The following is a 24483-nucleotide window of genomic DNA, read 5'->3' on the forward strand; positions in this document are numbered from 1 at the left end:
ATTTATCCTTGCACACGTGTCTTCATCTCAGCCATTGATCAAAAAAATTTTCAACCTTGCATTAATGCATTCATTGATTATAGCAAAAGCTTTTAATGAACATATACCATAATAGATACTACATTAATTAGAGTATATACATATTGTATAGTGTATTGGGGAACATTTGCAATTATAATTTCTACTATATCACTTATTTTTCATTTTAAAAAGTACCCTCCATCTCTTCCTAAAATTCAACATGCATCTCTCAGAACTTGAAAAACACAGCCTCCAACAGTGAAATTTTTTATACTAGTACCCACTATTCAACCCTGTTTGGTTTTTTCGCTTTCGTTGAGTGTTACACCAGAGAGGAATCCACCCAGCGTCCATTTAGCAATATTGATCTCCTTCGAGTAACAGGAGCTGGAACTGGTACTCTGGTTCCGTCGGCTAGGCATTGACGTCAACTGAGGAGATGGCGAACGCTAAACTGAGCAGAATTTTGTAGCAGAACTTCTGCTAGATCCGAAGCTGTGGCTGCTGGAAGCTGGTTTAACAACATTCATTTTTCGGCTGCCTTCGAATTAGGTGCGTCGGATTAGGTAAAGGTCACCTCCCTCCGACTCCGACAGTGCAATTTTTATCCGTTGAAGCTCAACCTCTGGTTCTCATTAAGGTATGTCCGATTAAGTTTTTTTGTTAATCCATATTAGTTTAATTTTGATGATAGTCTATGCCTTTTCAACGGTTCTCTGTTTACGGTGTTGGGTTGCTATTCTGGATTTTGCAAATAAAGCAACATTGTCCAGTTCTAAGCTGTGGCTAGGTTTGGGGAATTGAAATTAAAACCTAATACTGGGGTCCAAAACAATTGGGTTAGTTTAATTGGATTTGGTTCATTTAATTTTACATGCAGCTTAGTTTAGCTTTCCTTCGTTGCTGCCATTGGCTCTGTTAATTGACATTTTTGGGTAAAATTATGGCAGGGGTTAAATTATATCCATAAAGGAGGATGATGTTAATAATGATTCTGATAATGATTTGGGTGTTGATTTCGATTATCAACCGAATGCAGAAGATGATGCTGATGACGACGATGTGGATTCTCTGGATTCCACTAGCAAGAGTGAAGAAGTTTGTGGTGTAAAAAGAATAGCGGATTTAATGGTAGAGGATATTTGGAACCTGGAGTTTAGGACGGAGGATGAGGCTTGCCAATTTTATAACGCTTATTCTTGTTGGCATGGATTTGTAATGAGGAAGGACGACGTGGTTAGGGATAATCAAAGTAGAATCATTAGCAGGCAACTTGTTTGCAACAAAGAGGGCTGGAGAAATATGAGGTATCTTGATTTGGATGATAGATCAAGGGAGGCAAGGTCACTAACGCGAACCAAGTGTCCAGCTCGGCTTAGGATAAAGCTTGACTACGGCTGCGGTAGATGGAAGGTATCATGTTTTGTGGAATCTCACAACCACGATCTGACGCCACCCCAATTTGCGCATCTGGTACCGGCCAATCGTCGTCTCACTGTGACTGATAGAGTCCAAGTGGAAAATCTTCATAATTTTGGTGTCAAGAGCTGCCATATTATGGGGTATATTGCATTCCAGAAGGGTGGATATCGTCATGCTGGCTTCACACGGAAAGATTTGTACAACCACATCGATCGCTATCGTCGGGTAAAAGTTAAAAACGGGGATGCCAATGCGGCAATAAACTATTTGATTGGCAAGTCAAACAACGATCCACTGTTCTGTGGAAAGTATACGTTCACTAGTGACGAAAGGCTGGAGCATATTTTTTGGGCAGATGGGCAGTCAATTATCGACTATCACTGCTTTGGAGATATTGTTCCCTTTGATTCAACCTACAAGAAGAATAAATACAACAAGCCTTTGGTCATTTTCTCTGGATGCAATCATCACGGGCAGACTGTTATCTTCGGCTCCGGCCTACTATCCGACGAAACCACAGAGACGTATAAGTGGTTGTTGGAAACCTTTGTTGAAGCGATGGGTGGGAAAAGTCCAAAAGCAGTAATAACTGACGGAGACCTTGCCATGCGAGATGCAATCAAGAATGTTCTGCCTGATGCGACCCATCGGTTATGCGGCTGGCATCTGCAGAGAAATGCATGTGAAAATATAAAGAATCCTAATTTCCTGCGCGATTTTAAGGGTCTTATATACGACAACAACGACCAGAGAGACTTTGATCGGAGATGGACAGCCATTTTGGATAAGCACAACCTTGTTGGCAGTACCTGGATGGAGAAGACGTACGAAACTCGTGAGATGTGGTCCCATTGTTTCCTCCGGGATAAGTTTTTCGGTTACATAATGACGACATCACAGTGTGAAGGTATAAATTCTCTCATCAGATTTTATGTTAATCGCAAGAACACCCTCATTGACTTCATGCATAACCTGGATAGGGCCTTAAAGGAGTATAGAAACAATGAATTAATAGCTGACTTTAAGTCTCAGTGCTCAGAGCCTGTGATGATTACCTTATTGGAGGTATATGAAAGATCTGCATCATGTTATTTCACGCGAAACATTTTCAAGAAAATTCGTAATGAGATTCAGAGGGCAGGGGCTTTGAATATAACGGTACTAAGCACAACCTTGGACAAGGTAGAGTTCAGTGTGACTGCTCTGGGAGACCCGGCTAAAGATCGCCGGGTGGAAGTCGATAGAGGTAAGAATCTGTTCTCGTGCTCGTGCAAGCTGTTTGAATCATGTGGTATTCCCTGTAGTCATATCTTCTGTGCCATGAAGTTCGAAAACATACTTGAGTTTCCAGATTCGTTGATATACAAAAGGTGGACAAAGAATGCAAAGAACGAATTTATTAGCACAGATATGCCTGTGAATGATGACATCGAAAGGGTCTTAAAGTTTCGAGTTGGAGCGTTGGCATCGAATTGCAACAAGCTGTGTGATATTGCTTGCAAGGATCTTGCAGACTTTGATGAAGTCCAGTCTGAACTTGTCAATTTAGTTATCCGCCTGCAGTCACGCAAACAAGGCAAGTCAACTCCTAATGTTAACGTGGAAGGCATCAACGATCCATTCGTTGTCAAAAGCAAAGGAGCCCCTTCCAAGAGGTCTTCTTGGAGGAAGAAGAGAGCATGCTCTAATTGCCACAAGTACGGTCATTACTACAAGCGCTGTCCAGATCTGATGCAGCATAGTGTGGAAGGTAACCCTCGCGATCGATCATACGGCAATGCATCAGCCAATGACTCAGGTTTTAGTCCAGAAAGGTTTGCTAATTCTTCAAGGTCGTTCTCAATTAAGTCCGAACACCACTCAGGACCTAATACCAAGGTACGATCTGTTTATTCGAAATAGGCTCCTGCTGTGAAAATCTTGTTCGGTGTGTGTCCCTTTAAAAGCCATTAAACTATGTGAATGTTCCTCTGTTTGGGCAGCCTTTTAAAAAGGGTGGAACAAGGAAGTTTACGGCGACGGGTATGAGGAACCGGAAGGGTAAAGACAACACTTTTGTTGAGGTAATTTTTTTGAATATAAACATCTAATTTTCGTGTCATGAACTGGGTAAATTAATGATGATCTCGGACTTCTTGTCTAAAAAAAAAAAATTTATAAAACAGCGGAGCCTCCATGAAAGCAGCGAATCCATTGACATCGCGTCCACGAATGGTGTTTTCAATAAAAATCTCTACTCGTTAACACAGGTGTGATGCGTAAAACTCCTCTTAACCACTTTGCGATGAATGACCATTTCAAGGAATTAGTCTTCTGAATTTAGTGCAATGCAAGTATAATTGGTTCTAAAAGCATGATCTATCCTGATTTACTGACCGCAATGTATCTTGTTTATGGTTTGCCGGTTTTCGGTTCAATTCGCACGGTCCAGTGTGTACGGTTATAGTGAATAGGCCTTAGAGTGAACGGTTCCGTGCTAATGGTTTATTGTATGGCGGTTTCTCCTTCAACGTGTACGGTTTAGGGTTCGCGGTTTCTTCGATTGGTCTTTTAGTGAACAGCTTCGTGTATATTGTTTATTGTTTGCCGGTTTCCAGTACAATGCGCACGGTCCAATGTGTCCGGTCTAGTTACTAGATCTCAGACTGAATGGTCTTCGTGCTAATGGTTTATTGTTTGGTGGTTTCCCGTTCGATGTGTACGGTTTAGGGTTTGCGGTTTCGTCGGTAGGTCTTATCATGAATGGTACTGTGCCCCTGGTTTTTCGTTTGGCGGTTTCCAGTTCAATGTTAACGGTTTAGGGTTTGCGGTTTGATTGCTAGGTCTTTTAGTGAACGGCTTCGTGTATCTTGTTTATGGTTTGCCGGTTTCCGGTTCAATTCACACGGTCCAGTGTATACGGTTATAGTGAATAGGCCTTAGAGTGAACGGTTCCGTGCTAATGGTTTATTGTATGGCGGTTTCTCCTTCAACGTGTACGGTTTAGGGTTCGCGGTTTCTTCGATTGGTCTTTTAGTGAACGGCTTCGTGTATATTGTTTATTGTTTGCCGGTTTCCAGTACAATGCGCACGGTCCAATGTGTCCGGTCTAGTTACTAGATCTCAGACTGAATGGTCTTCGTGCTAATGGTTTATTGTTTGGTGGTTTCCCGTTCGATGTGTACGGTTTAGGGTTCGCGGTTTCGTCGGTAGGTCTTATCATGAATGGTACTGTGCCCCTGGTTTTTCGTTTGGCGGTTTCCGGTTCAATGTTAACGGTTTAGGGTTTGCGGTTTGATCGCTAGGTCTTTTAGTGAACGGCTTCGTGTATCTTGTTTATGGTTTGACGGTTTCCGGGTCAATTCGCACGGTCCAGTGTATACGGTTATAGTGAATAGGCCTTAGAGTGAATGGTTCCGTGCTAATGGTTTATTGTATGGCGGTTTCTCCTTCAACGTGTACGGTTTAGGGTTCGCGGTTTCTTCGATTGGTCTTTTAGTGAACGGCTTCGTGTATATTGTTTATTGTTTGCCGGTTTCCAGTACAATGCGCACGGTCCAATGTGTCCGGTCTAGTTACTAGATCTCAGACTGAATGGTCTTCGTGCTAATGGTTTATTGTTTGGTGGTTTCCCGTTCGATGTGTACGGTTTAGGGTTCGCGGTTTCGTCGGTAGGTCTTATCATGAATGGTACTGTGCCCCTGGTTTTTCGTTTGGCGGTTTCCAGTTCAATGTTAACGGTTTAGGGTTTGCGGTTTGATTGCTAGGTCTTTTAGTGAACGGCTTCGTGTATCTTGTTTATGGTTTGCCGGTTTCCGGTTCAATTCACACGGTCCAGTGTATACGGTTATAGTGAATAGGCCTTAGAGTGAACGGTTCCGTGCTAATGGTTTATTGTATGGCGGTTTCTCCTTCAACGTGTACGGTTTAGGGTTCGCGGTTTCTTCGATTGGTCTTTTAGTGAACGGCTTCGTGTATATTGTTTATTGTTTGCCGGTTTCCAGTACAATGCGCACGGTCCAATGTGTCCGGTCTAGTTACTAGATCTCAGACTGAATGGTCTTCGTGCTAATGGTTTATTGTTTGGTGGTTTCCCGTTCGATGTGTACGGTTTAGGGTTCGCGGTTTCGTCGGTAGGTCTTATCATGAATGGTACTGTGCCCCTGGTTTTTCGTTTGGCGGTTTCCGGTTCAATGTTAACGGTTTAGGGTTTGCGGTTTGATCGCTAGGTCTTTTAGTGAACGGCTTCGTGTATCTTGTTTATGGTTTGATGGTTTCCGGGTCAATTCGCACGGTGCAGTGTATACGGTTATAGTGAATAGGCCTTAGAGTGAACGGTTCCGTGCTAATGGTTTATTGTATGGCGGTTTCTCCTTCAACGTGTATGGTTTAGGGTTCGTGGTTTCTTCGATTGGTCTTTTAGTGAATGGTTCTGTGCCTCTGGTTTTTCATTTGGCGGTTTCCCGTTCAATGTGTTCGGTTTAGGATTCGCGGTTTGATCGATAGGTCTTTTAGGGAACGTCTTCGTGTATATTATTTATTGTTTGTCGGGTTCTGGTTCAATTTGCACGGTCCAGTGTGTACGGTTTAGGGTCCAAACACACACTTAATGGTTCCAGTCTTAGAGTGAATAAATCCAATGTTATGATACTAATAAAAAAGTTCCAAACACATTACTAATAGTTAGTTTTAAGTTTCGTTATTATCTTTCGGGGAAGGAAGTGCTTTGCGATGAGGGGTGGGAAGTTCAGTCTCCTATAAGTGATAGGCAACGGGCCTAAAGGTGGAAAGCAAAAAAGTCATTAGGCAATAAATTAGGGTGCACCATAAGTTAGATGATGAGTGACCATGACAAAGGAAAAATCAAAGATCTGTGTTGGAGACAGGTAATGGTATACACATAGTTAATGAAAAGGAATATAACTCATAGGAAATGGAATAAAAATTCCCCTTTTCTCGAGCTAGCAGCAAATACGTGTATTATTTTCATGCTAACCTTTTCGAGTGTTTAGCCGTCGCATTAAACTCTGTTGCGGACTAGATCTTTGACCGAGTGTGTGAAACAACAAGAGATAACAACAAACAAAATTCTGTTATATGAGCTAATTACTTTATGAGCAACTTAATGGAGACAAGCATTCATTACGAAAATTAAAACAAATCTTCCAGTCACCGATTGGAAAAAGAAAAAAAATAGACGGTTACCAGAAAATGTTTAATAGCTTTGACTACAGAAAAGAAAATTAAACAAATGTATTGAGCTGAATAACTTCAAATATATTTAAAGGATTGATACCTCGACCAAACGAAAATAATTTAAAAAAAAATTGGTTGTAGCCTTATCTTTTACCAATCAGAAAAAAGATGTTTTTGTAAATTTTATTTTATTCAAAAATTTAGGAATATAAAATGGAAACGTAAACTGCCTGATATATTATATTAAAAGGCCAAAATCCAAATATCACTCAATTGTCAAAACTCCTTTGAATAGAAGGGACAACCTACCATGTTTGTTATTCTTTTAAGAAATTGTGCTTGCTAGTGGAGTGCAATTCATTAACTGAACATGTTGTAGTACTTTTCATTTTTTTTAAAATAAAAAAATTAAACAGCTAAAACACCCAATGGCTGCCAGAGGAAAGCAACGCTCAACACAAAAAATAGAAAAGGGAGACGACGAAGCCAAAAAGGAACAAAGTAGAAAAATCTCGAGAAAAGTTGTCGACAAGGAAGTGATAGAACTGTCATCAAGGTTAGAATTAAATTACATTTCCAGAAACTAGTCAAGTCCTTTTATAACGATTCCGAATATAAAGTATTCATATTTTTAAGTTTTGTTTTTCATAGTCTCCGAGGAAGCACCATGCATGACCAGCGACTACATGTAAATTTTAACGGTGGAGCCAGCAAAGAGATAGGCGACGACTTCGGTAAAACTACAGTCGTAGAACCTTCCCTAAAAGAAGTGGTAACGCAAATGTCGACGATGATGAATACACTTACAAACCTGATTGCTTCCCAGACCAAGACGTGTTATCCTGTGTTTGGAACAATGCCACAAACAATCAATCTTCGGAATGGGCCGGCCGATAACTTCAACCCCACATTAATGCCTGTGATCATGAGCGGATTCAGCATGCCGTCCGGTAGTCTTGAGAGGAATCTGGATTCCTCCAAGAAGATTAGATCCAACATGTCAAGCATTCATCAAGCTGCGGATTCAAAATCGCATATGGCTACAAAGTGTTGTTCAATGTCTCCGAAGTGTGAACAGACACCGCCAGATGATTATGTTATTCACCGAAGTTTGTTCAGCGATGATGGTACTGGAAAGAAGACAGCTACAGAACCAGTTATAACGAGTAGCTTAGACAAGGCTGTATATGTTAGCTACTTCAACACGGCTGACAGAAAATTGCCACTAGCGAATGAAACCGCAAAGATACCTGCGGTGGGTTATATCATGTTAAGTAAGTTTTACAGATTTGTTGTGCTGGTTTACTATTAATATATAACGGCTTAGTTTTCGTTGTATCAGTGGAAGCCTGTTCTGTTCCGTCCCCCAGCTGATATGGCACTGTGTAAGGACGAAGTTTCAGTCGTAACCTACGTCTTTGGTTCAGATATGGAGGATGAAGAACTGAATTTGGAGATAATTTCACAGACAAACTTGTGGCACGCTAATAGGAGAGTCATGTATACTCTACTGCCGAACAAACCATTGGTGGACGAGGTATGGATTTTTCAGTCTTTAGCCTTCGTTAATTTCATAAATGAAACTCCTTGCATATAAAATAATTTTAACAAGGGAATATATGTTTATATTTTTTCTTATTGGCCGTCAATCAACGAACGCTGAAGCAGATCATAAACCTGACATCAAGCATGCTCATGTGTGATGCACGCAAGGACACCGGTTTTCCCTGCTTGTGGTTTTTACCCACTACATTTTCGGTGAGTGAAAACCATTAAGAGGATCTCCATCTCCTGGTTTCCGTTGATCTTATACATGTTTATGAAAAATCAAATTTCAGCAATTTGGCCCTTAATTGGACTCACTCCCAAAGACTTTGAAACGCTATTACGCTGAGGAATACATGGGAGAGTTTGAGTCGTTATGCAAGGTAACTTTATAATTTAATTGTCGTAATATATGATAATGTAAATAAAAAACGCTTATTCCAATATAACTTATTTGTGTATATTTTTGATAGATTTTTGTTCCAATGAATGAGGATAACATGCACTGGTACCTGGTTGTAATTGATATAGAAAAAAGACACCTAATATTACTGGATTCTAAACCATGCGTCTCAAGCAGAACCAGACGCCGTCGTTGTGCGAAGCTAATGGTAGTGTTGCAAAATTTCTAATAGGTGGAAAATAGATTCTAAATTGCTTAAACAGACACCAGAGTTGACACCTGAATTAAATTTTACTTTGATTACAAGCACTGTTTATTGAGGAGATGCTTGATGACTCCACCTTCTATGCTAACCAAACAACACACAGACCAGTAATTTCAGAGTATCCTATAATACACCCTGCAGAAATTGGCGAGCAGAACGATGACTCGTAAGAAACCTTACAAGTTATTATTGATTGTTGAGTTCTCAATTACTGAGATGCATCAATGAATTTGCTAACGTGTGATGAATACATTTTCCTTATGCACAAGTAAAAGAGACCGCTAACATATTTATTGATGTTGTAATAGTGCTATACATTGCTTTTCCGGCCAGCCTTGGTTACAGAAGTTAATATTTTTTAACAGTACCATTTCGTCTGCTATGATTTTTTTCCCTTAGGAATTAAGTTGGTTATAGACTTCAATAAACTTTTTTTACAGATACAAGGAATGATTGTGGAGTTTGGGTGACAACCTGGATGAGGGAGTGCCAATGGAGGAGTAACTACAATATTAAGGTAGTTATAAAATAAAATTCGTTTCATGGTTTCATATATTATCTCAAAATTTTAATCTAACCTATGCGTCTGAATTCTTTTGTTTTTTCTCCTAGGTAAATGATAGCACTAGATTACGGCTGGCTATTGATCTGGTGATGAATCCGTTCAATTTGAAATCCCAAGAAGTTCTTGAAGCAGCAAAGAAATACTACAACAAAATATCTAAAAAGGAAGAGCGATTGGTTAAGGGGTTAGGCAGTATGCTCTGAGTTATTTATACCTAAGGCATTAAAATAATTGTGTCCATTGCATAGACTTTTAATACTATAATGCGTGCAATAAGTTATTCTGGTTATGTTATTTTAAGTACGTTCGGTTAATTTTTGGTTGACGTTTTGTGTTGCGCTTACTGAAATTGAAAAAGCTACTGGGTCTTAAAAAATATGATTATGTTATTTGAAGTTCTTTATGTTAATTTATGAATGGAACAGCACATTCTGATATGTTAATACATGATTTCGTATATTTTGTCAAACAATTTAGTAAACATGATTTCAAAAATTTACGTAAATATGAACACAATACTAAACGTTATATTTTTTAACTTTATTATGTGTAACCTTCGTTATGTTTATTCATCTAGTGATACGTATACCAATGAATGGTTATTAAACTACATTTACCTTTACCAAAACATGAGTAATACAATTCAAATAGAGTTTATTATGTGTATTTATTATTTAGTTTAGATTTACGAAAAGGTATGATTAGTGATGAGGTTCGAATCCTAATTGGTGGCTTCAATATATCCCTTCAACTTCATTTCCAACCGGTGTGACCTCTGGTTTTACCCTCTTTAAAAGTAAAACTTGACTTCCTATAGAAAATCATTTGACAATACCATTGTAATTTGTAAACCCTCTCCTAATTCACTCACGGCGGCTATCAACTTCAGAGACTAGTCACTAATATTAGCAAACAAAGATGGAGCCAGAATTCCGGTAAGCAGATAACTATTTTTTTTCATTTTGTTAACTATTTTTTCCATACGCATGACCATCTCTCCTTGCATGGTTTGTTCTTTTTTAACATTGATTACTTCTCAAGTTTCGGTTCTGTCCTTCCATGGTTTCTTATTCTTAACAATACTGACTTTTCAACATTTGGTTCGTGGTGGCTACCGGCTAGTTACGTCAGTGCCTTAAGGAACGTGAGAAGATGCCCTGAACAGACTTTTGTCCTAAACCTATTCCCAACAGATGTAAGCTTACTTCCGGCGCTGCAGACACTACTTTTCTTTACGGTTTTCTATCTAATTTTTTTCAAAATCTGTTTAACATGTAATTTTGTTTTTCTGACTATAGGAAGATGTAAGGATTCCACAGCACATTGTATGGCACTTTTCGTTCTTCACAACCACTAATCTGTACTTAATTGACAGACAAGACAACTGTCTCCATATCCACCCAACTAGAGACGGTCATAACTACTGGATCAACGCAGCCGACATGGGGAGGATAAGATCTCTCTTTCGACCAACTCCACGGCTTATGCTGGAACTCAGTTACGTAGGTTGGGGTATCTTCCACATGCTTGCATAGGACCATACTCGTTCGGTTGAAATGCCCAGAGCCGTTGATGAGATATATGCCTCCAACGTATTGTCGGACCAAATCAAACACTGGCTAGCGGACAGATGCAACGTACACTTCAACAAGGATGAACAGGTGGCTGCGTTTGAGACTGAAAGGTTATTACGCCGGCAGCATCGGAGGCAAGAAGGTTCACCACCGCGTCCTCACGAGTCAAGGTAACAATAACTTGTTTACTTAGGAAAGTAAGTCTACATACTTTATTATATTCATTGTTGTATAATAAATTTTCCAAAATTACTGCAGGTTCAATCGCCGTCAACAGGGGGGAGGTGCAGTGGGAGGACCTATTAGGAGGGCAATCGCAGGACCTAGTAGGAGGTATGGAAGAAATTCGCCATCTGACTCTTCCGACTCGTCTGTGAACCAGATAACACCATCATCGTAGGACAAAAGACGACAGATTAATTTGTTTACGGTTTATTGGTGAAATAATGTTTTGTAGTAGTGTTTCGGTAGCCATGTCTATATGTACATGTTTACTTTTGTGGAAATCTTTGATTAGTATTCTGTGTAATAGCTTTGATTTTGTGAATGTAAATTATGGTGTTGGACTTCGTTATTTTGTTAATGTATATACATCTATGGGTTTATTTTTGATCAAGTCTCACACAAGTCTACCATCAGAAGTATTTTTTTATTCCGGTCATTATTTGTAAGAAAATTTGGTAACAACGACTTTTTTTATCATGGGGAAAACTTGAATGTTGTTTACCTGTGGCTGCATGGATGAGGGTGTGCCAGTGGTACCTGGTAACATCCTAATTAGGTATTGGAAATGATTAATTTGGGGAGTAACATGGTTTTCTTTAGGATGAGGGGTTGTAATGTTGTGATAAGGCAAAAAAAAAATTGGAAATCAGGTAAACAGATTAGTGAGTATATCAGCAAATTAAAACTTAATAGGGAAAATTTGCGGCTACATCTAATTTCAAGCTAGAAAAACAAAAAATCAAAGATAAGCTTATTGGAGTATGTTGGAATTCCAACTGAATTTATTTACTAGGGTAGGCAAAAACTTGGGTAGACGAGTCAAATTTAATGGTACTAAACACCTAGTTCAAAGAGGTTACGATAACACCGGTAAATACAATATTCTGCCTCATCAATTCTCGTTGGATGTTGCATCTCACACAATTAATAAGTTAGACTAATTTAGGTTCATTACTTAAAAGAGAGCAACAGACTTCAACAATTCAAAAACTACAAAGTAAACACAACCGAAAACCAAGACTACGAAGATCGCGTCTAGTAAAATGACTAAATTCCAACTTCCCTTGCCGATTATTCCGGATGAACTGCTACAAGAAATCTTCCTGCGTAGTAGTGCCAAAGCTGTAGGGAGATGTATGTGCTTGAATAAATTCTGGTACCGACAGCTACGCCAACCAGAGACATGCATACACCACATGCGAAGGCAGAAAGTGTTAGATCAACATGTTTTGTTTCATGTTGGATACTCACTACTGTTAATGGGTTCAGATTCACTATATATAGTGAATGCTGCTTCTGGAGAAGAAGTGAATGTTCAGCATCTTTTCGGAGTTGGCATCCATGGGTGGTTTCGTATTGTCGGAGTGTCAAACGGGAACATATGTTTCAAGTTCTCTCGTGAACGAGACGACACAAGACTTTTGGTATGGAATCCAACAACACAATGCTCTAGAGAAATTTCCGACCCCCACAGGGACCACGGTAGATCGTTTTTCCAGTATATGGTTTCGGTCATGTTCCAAACTCAGATGCATACACAGTCATACATATGTGCAAAAGGGACATAGCTGATGCCTACGTTTTTTTCTCTAGATATTGTTCAAGGCGTTCTACATGGTTTCACTGCGTTGATTGTCTCCCTGGTGTATAAAAATTGACCCTAACTCTGTTTTTAATAATGGTCAGGCGTATTGGATAACTGGTACAGGAGATAGCTATGCTACACCCAAGTCTGTTTTATGTTACAGTGTTGAAGATGAATCATTTAGCGAGGTGTCTATCCCTGTAGGTGCAATATATACCATTCACAATTTACTAACCCACAAGGAAAAAGTTACACTTCTCGCTCATACACACAACGAATTTGGTTATGTCGCAGCAATTTGGCACTTGAATGAAGACGCGAATGGAAACAGAATACTAGAGCAATACTGCAGGTTTGCGAGTCGAAGCATCAGAGAAAATCCAATACTATTCGTGGATAAAAACCTACTTTTGTTGGTGAACAATTCAAAGGAATGAGAGTTACTCGTCAATTACAGGTACAGAGAGCTTGTGTTGACAGAATATGACATCGAACATGGCACTAGAAATCTATTGGTGAGGAGAGCATGGCGATACCCAGAAACGCCACACCCGATCACAGTAAGGTCTACACTCAAGTATTTTGCAGGGATGTTTCCTGTCTAGAAATAATTGACATTTAGATATACTTCGACTACATGTATTGTGGAACTTGGTTGAAACTCTTTGTTTACTATTCCAGTTGATGTTAATTATGTTTTTTTTTTTGTTAATGGAATCCCTAGAACTGTTATGACATTGGTTAATTCCTACTGTTTTTTCTTTCAGCCTATCTTTATAATTGTATGTTTTACATTGGTTTGAAAGAGCCAAAATTAAGAGAAATGGTTGCATAACCACCTCAATCTATCTAATTCGATGTGTCGTGTAGTCTTCCTCATGTACAGGAGATTTATAATGGTGTTATTCTGTTTCTAACCATCCTAGTATAGGGATTATGTGAGAAATAACAGTTAACCTACTAACATTTTACGCGAATATTCAATCAAGAAATGCTATTCCAAAAAAACATTAATCAAATTAACGGTAAACACAAACATAAATGGAATAAATAGTTACCTGGAAAAACTTGGTTTTCTTTTAAAATTCCGGAGAGAGTTGTGCTTAACAGGTTTCAAGCCAGTTGCTGCATTAATCCTGACTTGAATTATCCACTAATTGTTTTTGTAGCTGGCCCAAGTTGATAGATAGCCCACTTTACTTTTAGATAGACTTGAACAACCAAAAAATAAACGTCTTTCCAGGTTAGTTGACTGAGCCCAATCCCAAGTATGACAGAAAGACTAAATATTCAGTTAATTAAAGTAACAAACGCTGGGGAAAAAAAATTCAATGACCTTTAATCATATACTATGTTACACCTTAATACTTATCCAGAACTGATCCGGGATAATCGTGAATCGAGACAATTCAACCTATAATTCGACCAAAGTTTTCCTATGTAACACGATTCGACCAAAAAAGACGACATATAAACGGACATATAAACGGGCAATGTTACAAGAGAAACTTACATGATGGCCCTGGGTTTTAAGAGAACATTTGTATACACCACTGCTTTGTTGGACGATGATAGAACCTAGCCCAGTGGACGGTAAAACCTGCAATAAGCCATATACTCGTTGAATATTATTTTATAAGAAGAAAAAAAGAGCAACCCAGTACATGGTAACCTGGTAAGACCTGCAATAAGCCATTAGCACTCCATGAACAAACTCCAGCTTGCACTCTACCTCCACGGCCACGTCGCTGAAATGATCAACCCATTAACACTCGTTCATTTACTTTGGATTATAGACTAATAGGAATTCAATCAAGTGCATGAAGGGGTGAATAAAGTCAAACAAATTGAGCAAACAAAGGATTCAGCAATAATGGGAAGTTATGGTATTTTAAAAAGTCAGATCTTTCAATTGGAGTATTATACATCATGTGCAATGGTATAAAGATGATGATCTACAACTTCAATACATAATGAGATGAAGCCTTTAAAACCCATTATGTTAACAGACAAGCTAGCTTATTTCAAGCATCATAGCTTGCTGAACAATTTATGTGTATTAGAACAAAGCAGTGGCCATTCATCATGATCAAATAAACTACAAGTGTTAAGATTTATTTAGGTTCAAGGGATTAGGAATTTCAAAACCTATGCAGGAAATTTTCTGAAAGGAAAGTAATTAAACTTGACCAATAAGTTACAATTCAACAAATTTCCAAAGCCTAACATAACATTCTAGTTTACTTTCAGCTTCTTCATTCTATCACAACTTAAAATTTATGTTGCACACTAGTATATAAGAAGAAAAACAGATCTTGTCAATTATCTATTGTGGTGGCTGCATGATTTGTCATGGAAGTCACCAAATCATCGGTGTATATTGTCATGCCCTTCTCCTTCCTACTCTTACAGAATTGCCGAAGATTGAGTTATAACATGACTGCAATCTTAAGCATTCGTTTCACTAATAAAAATGTTGCTATTTTCTGGTATTCAGGCTGACTTACTACAACATATTAGCCTTCATACGATATTGAAATTAGTAGGGAATTTTGGTAACTAAGTCACAAAAATAAATACCACAAAACATATACGTATATATGGGTAAAACAAAAACACGTAACTAGAAACATAAACAAATTCCAACCATGTTGCCCAAATCAGATGAACGTCTTCGACAATTTTTGCTTTTAAAGCTTCAAACATTTGTGTCTCTACATTCCAGTAGCAATTTTCAGCAAAGAAGGAAATTATTCTTAAGTTTCTGAACCTAATCGAGGTGCTTCGGGTTTTGGTTTGCAGCTAATCAATAGACGTTGTTGATGAAGCCTCCATGTCTCTTGCAGCTGCTTCTCTAGCCTTTTTCCTCAACTCTACTTCTCTACTTTTCTTGTTCAGTAGCTTCTCCAGTTTTGCTATTCTTTCCTCTACATGGTCTATCAAGTTATCCATTCCCAAATATTTTCCAACATCACTCTGCTTCCCGTCACCCGATCCCCTTGTAGCCTCCCCCGCTCTGACCCTAACAATGTGGTCATCAACCCAGAGAAAGAACTTGCAATGTGCTTCTGTCGCCTACAACGAATAGAACACAATTAATGTAAGGGGTTACAAAATACTCCAATTCAATCTAATCCATGTACGTCACTGTAATTAATCCCTAAATTCTACATCTATAAAATCCTTTCAAATTTTAGCATCCATTTTTAATATCAGAACAGGTACCATGTCAATTCTTGTCACAATCATGATTTTTAATCTAGGTAGATCTATTTTGAATAAATCAACTTTTTCCCAATTCTCAGTCATTCATCAAAATTAACCAGCACCAATATCAAATCATATACAAAATCAACCCAATTTAACATCAAATCAATAACAAAGTCAAATCATTTTCATAACCAATAGGCATGCAATTCCCAACAATTCAAAATCACATCCACAACAACTTGAGCAAGGTGGATAATAACCAAAATATAGAGTCTAAAGCTCCATTCCAGAAAATTCAAATTTTAATCAAATTTTAGCATAATCTTAGTTCTCAAACATAAAGAATTGCGTGGTTACCTTTAATAATGGGCATCCAAAAAATAACCTATTTGGGTTGGTGTCTGTCTTCGACATGTAACTGATGGCATATTTTTCACAGAAGCATTTTGGGGCCACACCATCTATTACATCCTGAGGTTGCAGCGAACTTGAGGTTGCATTTCCAGATCTCAGTTCCCGTTGTCCGCCGGCTCCCCCTATGCCTCGTCTCGTGTTTGAGGAGCATGCATCACTGGCCATCGATCTGATTAATATTTAACACCACCATGGACAACTAACATCATCTATTGCATTCCAAATTGAATCAATCTTCTTCGATGAACGGTGATTACAGAAAGTGATTAACAGAACAAATCACGCAAATTAGCTAAAAAAACAAAAAAAACGAACGAATGACCTAGATGAAGAAGCAGTGGGGCTTACAAGGGTTTTCCGAGAGCGTTCTGCACGTGGGTCACCGGAACCTTGCTAGCAAGGGGATGACTTACGTTCTTCGACGGTAAATCACAGAAAATGACACCCGCGTAACCCTGGACGAAGACGCAGAAGGCAGGGTCTTCCAGGGGGTTCGAAAAAATCTGTCCCTGACGATGACTGACCTAGAAATCAGAGGAACGAGGTAGAAAAAGAGGCTGTGGACATTACGGCGGTATTTGAGGAAGGTTTTGCGAGTGGGTCGTCGGAAAAATCAAACGCTTAAGTTAAGGGGAGGGTAGAACAAGCACTGAGGTAGATGATGGAGCTGTGGATACTACAGGAGTATCTGGGGAAGGTTTTAGGAGTGGGTCGCCGGAAAAATCAAACCCATCACCCACAGGAAGGGTAGAGAAGAAGAAGTGAGATCGTAGAAGGGTAAAAGAAGCAGTTCTTTTGAAGTGTTTTTTTAGAGGTAGAAGAAGAAGCTGTACACATTGAAATGGTATTTGGGAAAGGTTTTGATTTGTATGATATTTGGGGAGAGATTTGTAAAATCAACTATTTGCGTATTGCATCAAGTATAAATAAGTTATGGGGTATAATGTAAATAATATAAAATACAATATAGTATGAAAACATTTAATGCATCAATTAATGCAAGGTTGAAAATTTTTTTGATCAATGACTGAGATGAAGACACATGTGCAAGGATAACTTACCCAAAAATTGACATGAATTTGGAAGAAATCACCTTCAATAATATCTCTATTTCTCAGAATGAGTTAATGTGATGGAAAAATATAAATATACAAATTGGTTTATGATACATTTGTTGGTAATCATATTTAACTCTAAACCAGTTGTGGAAGTTTATAGCAGCAGCGGGAACTCATGAATCAATGATCTGATAATGGTGATTAGGATATACGCGTCAAAACTGAACAACTACCTGCTCTCTATCTTTTGGCATTTTCTTCAGCGGTTTTGTTTTGTTTTTGTTTTATCACACTATTCAATCACAAGAAATTTTTAGTTACTAGGAAAATAAGTCAATATTTTATTTCAATTAATTATTTGTTTTTTATTATTATTCTTAAAAATATTAATAAAATAAATAACAAAATAAAAGCATTCATTCATTCTCAGAGGCACACAAGAAATTTTGATTCAATCACTGCAAAAGCGAAATCTAAGTGCTATTTTCACATTCATTAAATTTTGTTAGGAAATCCTTCTATAAACACGTGTAAAATGTGACGTTTACGTATCATTATTATTAGACGTATTAATAAAGTAGTTATTTTTTAATTTCATAACAAATTAGAATAAAATCGATTTTTTATAACAATAATAATAAATTTATTTTTTTTGTTAGAGATCTAATTGTATTTTTAAATTTTTAGGGATTTAAATATTTGCAAAATAAAAGTCAAAGATATATTTATCTTTTGATAAAAAAATTAAAGATATTCGATTTAGATTATGTAATTCGATCGGATCAAATCGAGTTTAATAATTGTAATGCAGACAATTGAATTTATTATTATTACTATAATAAATCGATTTTGTTCTGATTTATTAAAAAATAAATTATTAATCGATTTAATAAAGATGTTCAATAATAACATTATACATATAAATATCTTTATAAAAAGATATTTTTAGTATATTTATTAAAGTGGTTTCCATTTCGTTATGTGTTCACGGAAGAGAAAACCAGGATAAATATAAGGTACGTCAAAAATGCTATTGATTATCAATGTATTTATATATAAATATATAATTTAATTTATTTTTTATATATATTTATATTTAAATATATATTTTATACTCGAAATGATCACAAAAAAAAAAAATATTCGAAATTACATTCACATAACTTCGCGTGGTACGGTCTTGTTTTATTCGATACATAAGTGGCAAAGGGTAGATAAATCCAACCTAATCTAATCATAAGCGTTAATAAGGCTCAGCTTGTAAACGCTAATGGTAGGACCCGACAAAATGCAAAATGTAATTGTGTTCAAACAAGATCATACGAATATGTCTCACTAGTGCAGTGAGTGTGACCCACGCGATTGCGTGTGGACTCGTGATTTCGCCATTCAAACAAGTTCTTTTCATGAAATGTGAACGGTTAGATTTCATGCTTTTCCAGCATTACATGCATGATTCAGTCTCTATTGCACATCTATTGTGTTTTGCTTCCAAACTAAACCAACCATAATTCGTGCCAAAAACATGCATCTGAATTATGCAAGTGTTTTACTAACTAGGAAGGTTTCAAGGAAATCATTGCATTAAAACTTAAGTAAAATTTTAAAAATCCTAAGAACTACCTTATAATAAGATCTTTGCAAGCAAGGAGACATAAGTTAAATAAATATTTAATAACCTATATGACCTTTGGCATGGATTCATATTTTATATATGTGATTCATTAATATTATATGGATATTGTGTGTTAAAGGGATTCTCGCATGGTGTGGTTACAACTTCATCCAACAAATGGCAGGTGAGATGCACAGCTGGTTAAATGTACGGTCCAACTAACAAAGCTGACCCTTGAACTCCATCAAAACCCTTCATAACACTCCCTCATGGACCAACCCTTTCGCCATTATAAATCTCTTATTGGAATTTGAATATGCGTATAATAAAAATATAAAAAATATCAGAATTTATTATTTTTTATCATTATTTAATCTACTTTTAAATATTAATAATTACCTGATAACTAAAAATAATAATTTTGTATAGTCGTCTAGCCTTGCTATGGACCTCAAATTTTATATATTTGATGTTAGTTAGATTCCGTTTAATTTAATTAATCACCTAGGCATAAATTATTTTATTATATTTGTTATTGAGAGGCAATTATAAAACAAATAATAATAAAAAAAAGAAACAAATTGTTGGCATTAACGTTGGTGTCCCTTTGTCTAGTTTGTGGGATAATGTGTGAGATATATATATAAGGAAAATGTTAGGGGACAATAATTTTATTGAACAATATGAATAATTACTAATCAAATAAAAATACACTATACTTTTAAATTAATCTTTTAAATTTTAATATTAAAATAACCGTCTGTACATTAGTAAAATGAATATCTGATATATCTATTATTTATATTGTTTAATATTTTCATTGTTCACCTATACTTTTCCTATATATATATATATATAGCATTACCAAGAAAGCAAATCTCTAAGCTAAGTCTCGGTAGTAATATTTGATGCCCCATAAAACGGAGTCACTTGCTTCCTTAAAACACACACACTCACTCTGTTTTCCATAAAACCCTTGCTACTAAGCATTAGCAAAAGGGTATAATGATAATCCTGATTGGAAATTGATGATAACTACTTTAGTTAAAGATGGGCGTTGACCTACACACATCATCAGCATCACTGCTACCTTACCGGTTCCTTCCTGAAAAGCAGGGGAAGGGCAATGAACAACCTCTTACTCTCTCATCACGTGATCATCACTACTTCCATTCATCTCTACAAATACCCAAACAAGTCCCAATTCCTCTGCCTAACATGGCACACCCCATTGACTCTTGGATTCTCGATTCGGTATTCTTCTACTCTCTACTACTAACTCTTGTTGATTTCTTCTTTTTCATGAATGCTGAATATTATTATTATGTTGCAGCAGCAGCAGATGTGGGACTTAATGGGTTCATCATCTTCTTTGGAGAGCCCTACAGCCTCCTCTGGTGGGATCAGCCATGATTCTTCTTCCTTCGAAACAACAACCTACGACGTTCTCTCAATTCCCGACAACACCATCAAACTCTACCACCATCCCACTCATCATGCTGGATTAATCCAGGAACAAATTCGAGCTATTCAGGTAATTATATTCTATTCCATTGCAATAAAAAATGATGCATGTACATACATCTATTAGTAATGAAAAATATTAGGTAACATATTTATTTATTAAGTTATATGAATGGTTGGGTTGGTGCAGTTGGGATTTGGTGAAGAAAAGAAGAAAATGATGCAAAAAGAGAAGAAGGTAGGGGCTATCGGAGTTGAAATTGGTAACGGAGTTAGAACGCGTGCAGCTCCGGAGGTATCAACGTTTGGGTCTGTTTCCGGTTCAAGAGGAGGTGGTTCTTCAGGGACCGGTGTTTTCTTGCCACGTCCCGCAACTACTCATTCATCACGGACCACACCTGGTATATTCATCTAACTAACTCTCAGATTTTTTAGTACTACTATACCCTTTTTTTAGCATCTATCACATTTTAGTTTTTATTTTTTCACAATAATATCATGGGCTTGTGTCATCTCGTAACTTACACTTAACCCAAATTGACACCAAAGGGAGATTGAATAAATTAGAGCACAACTTTTGTTTTTTATTCTAAAGGCATTTAAGTATTTGTATTTCCCATGTGATAGGCCGATTTCGGTTCCTTAAAGATTTGTTGGCAGTATTTTCCTGTTTTTGTTTTTGGTTTGGGATCTTTTCTTAATGTTGATCCAATAATATTCTAATATTCTGGACAATGGTTTAAATTTTAAGCTACATAATCTTCTCTAATCCTATTATTCTATATAAAGCATATATATTTGTGTATATTGGGTTACACATTCTTTAGTTAACAGGATAATCAAACTTAGACAAATAATCAAATTTCTCTATTATAATATAATAAAACTCTTCTATAAAATATCAAACATAAATTTCTATAGGCAAGTGTAATTGATGACTAATTATGTTATATGATTGATTCTATAATAGCATTTCTTTAGGCTAAAGTAAAACAACAACATCAATTGAAAAAGGAGGGAAAAATAATGAATGTATGAGCAAATTTTGATATTATAGTACTATATACAGCATGACTTAATAATAACAGGATTGTGATATTATTTTTGGTCAGGTAAAGGTTGCTCCAATATTCTTATACCAGCTAGAGTGGTACAAGCTTTGCAACATCACTTTGAACAAATGGCTGTCACCTCTGGACCTAAAGCAGCTGCTGGCTTCCCTCCCCTGCATGGTAACACTTTTCATATCAATTAAATTATGAGAATAATACTAAATGACTGAGAATATCCAATGTAATTTGATTTTGTATGTGTTTGTACTTTGTAGATGTTTTGGTGAGTAACAGGGACGGCATGTACTCACTGCAGAAGCGGCAATCACGGAAATCACAGCCAAATATGCAGCAGGGTGATATGATTCTGCCTCAAGAGTGGACCTATTGATATGATTCTGCATCCATTTCTCTCTGCTATGAGATTTTACATGTTCATAGTAATGATAATAATGATGATGGTGATCTTGGCGGTTTCTTGAAAAGGAATAAAGAACAAAATGATCTCCAGGGTCCCTACTATACCGATCTCATCACATGGAGAATAGTGTAGGATGATCAATACTAGTACTATCTAGCTAGCTAGCAATAATTATGGCTCAATTTGTTTTGGAATTAAGGGTGAATCAATAATAACATCTTGTATAATATGAGCCATGACGAGTCTCTTAGCTTATAGCTTAGAACTAAGCCTTAGCTTGATCAGAATTCAAAATTAATAATAAGGATGTCTTTTATAATCCTTTGCAATAATAATTCAGCTCTAGTTATGCCTTAATTACTCTGCTCTCTCTTGTATGTATTTTATGTTCAACGAAAATGCTATATGTATATAAAAATTCAGACTTCAAATCTGTTATTGATATATGTAAGCATTCAATAATATTTTTATATTTCAAAATATATACAGGTAGAAGATTTAATGGTTAATGTTTAGCGTATAGGTAATAATATGGTTGTATTTACAATCAAATGCGTGTCTATGATAGAATGCAAGGCACGTCAACCAAAAATGACAAACTAGCTTGTCTTTTGTTTGACTAACTCCATATAGGACAAGAGAAGAAACGATCTAATAGACTATTTGAGCATTAGTATAAGGATAACTGTAACAAGAACAATTTGCAGTGCAAGTCACGAGTTTTGTCCCGTAGTAAGAAGAAATGTAGAATATTTTGTAATGGATGGCTCTATTTACGTAGAAAATAAGTAGGATTCTTTGCTGTTTGTGGTACAAAATAAAAGGATTTAGATTCCCTGACTTTTTCTTTCAAGCTGCATCCATGGCGAAATAAAGTAAAGATCATCTCTTAGTCCAACTCTTGATATGTCTCTTCTGTTGTTTCACACTTTCTTTCCTTCCTTGGCAATCCTATCTTACTCCCACTCTAGGTATATTAGCAAGTTATTAATTATATGCATATTTATAGAAGGAAAAGTCTAGGGCCAGCAACTTTATTAAATTATGGTCAATATATAACTAGCAAAAAAAAAAGTGAGTAATCTCACACTATTGGATGAAATCTTACACCATTAAAATCATTATTGATGACTACAAATCACAAAAATTGTTGATCCTTAACACTTCTCTTTATAGAAGTCATGGGTAATAAACTTCATATTATTCAGCAATATTATTGTCGATCTATACTTTTCTTTAGTATGGTATGTAGTATTTACTATATTCTCTTCTATGAATTTATCCTTTCAAAACTCACATACATAAAGACCCAAAAGAAGTCACCGAAAAAACTAATCACATTTTTTGGCGGGCTTGTGAGCCCATATTCAATAGCCCTGCCCAAAAAAGTATGCAGCACATGTGGAGGAGGGCAATAAAGTTATGGAAAAGTATATAGAATCAAGAGTAATTTTTTCTTTTGCTGTCCGCTGTACTCTTTGGGAATCAATCTCACAGTTTTATAGTTTGCAATGTCTGTAAACCATGGCACTTCCTGAATGGCAAATAATTGCTCATCCAGAAAGGTTTCAGAGATCTCAGACATACCCTTGAGCCCGATTCTCCTTGCGACCAGTCTGAGGCGGAAGAGGAGGCTCAGCAGGCAGAGGCCCCTACATATGTTTTCGATTTTAATTCTTATTGATAAAATATAAAATATTACAATTTTGGTTTCATGAAGTTTTGATTGATGAATTTAATGTTTTATGCTTCACATATGCTTGATTGAATGTTTCAAAAAAAAATGAAAAACAGAACAAAAGTGCAATTTTTGACCTCAATTTTTTTGTGCAACCTTTAAATAATATTACCAAGGTTCTCTGAGCAAAAATCTGATTCAGATGCTGAAAAAGGACTGCTGATACTATTGGATTCTGACCTCCCTGCACTCGAAATGGATTTTCTAGAGGTGAAAATCAATCACATAGCAAAAATGGTACACAAAGTTTAGAAAGCTCAAAAATATATCGCTAGGTAAGCTTACCAACCAAAAATTAAACAAAACCACATTAATTTATATTAATAATTAATTTTAAATTCAAAATTTAAAAAATTTAAAATTGATTAAGTAAACCTAATTAAAACCTATAAAAACCTTTATTTTCTCTCACATTAATCTACCCACCTCCAACAATCACACACACAGACCTCTTTCTCTCACCGTCAGACCCTCTCCGCCTCCCCACCGCGATCCACTCCTCTTCTATCACCGACATCTGGTTCATCGAATTCGCCACCATCAACAAAAACCGCTTCCCTTTCATGAACCAGGTGTGTTACTAGAACCGCCGTTGCAGTTGGAGTTGAACTTGAGCTCGATCCCTAAGACGGCGACGATTTCGAGGGCGGGAGGACAGCCAGAGAAGTCATGGAGGCGGTGGCGGGCGTGGAGGGAGGAGACGACGGAGGAACTATTAATATCACACGAGC

The 24483-nt window shown here is 36.9% G+C and overlaps 1 protein-coding gene across 2 annotated transcripts; it reads left to right on the forward strand.

Annotated features, from left to right (window-relative positions):
- The first annotated feature begins 19945 nt into the window (after positions 1–19945).
- Positions 19946–22371, forward strand: LOC112788644 (uncharacterized). 2 transcript variants are annotated; one of them, XM_025830454.3, is made up of 5 exons: positions 19946–20331; positions 20411–20611; positions 20732–20942; positions 21654–21773; positions 21869–22371. In XM_025830454.3, exons 1-5 carry the CDS (start codon positions 20128–20130, stop codon positions 21982–21984), a joined length of 852 nt encoding a protein of 283 aa, XP_025686239.1. In that variant the 5' UTR covers positions 19946–20127; the 3' UTR covers positions 21985–22371. The 2 variants fall into 2 exon arrangements, with proteins under 2 accessions (XP_025686239.1, XP_025686240.1); XM_025830455.3 differs by having other exon boundaries at positions 20414–20611.
- Positions 22372–24483: the final 2112 nt, after the last annotated feature.

This window comes from Arachis hypogaea, chromosome 3 (genome assembly GCF_003086295.3).
Source record: "Arachis hypogaea cultivar Tifrunner chromosome 3, arahy.Tifrunner.gnm2.J5K5, whole genome shotgun sequence".
Classification (NCBI taxonomy): domain Eukaryota; kingdom Viridiplantae; phylum Streptophyta; class Magnoliopsida; order Fabales; family Fabaceae; genus Arachis; species Arachis hypogaea.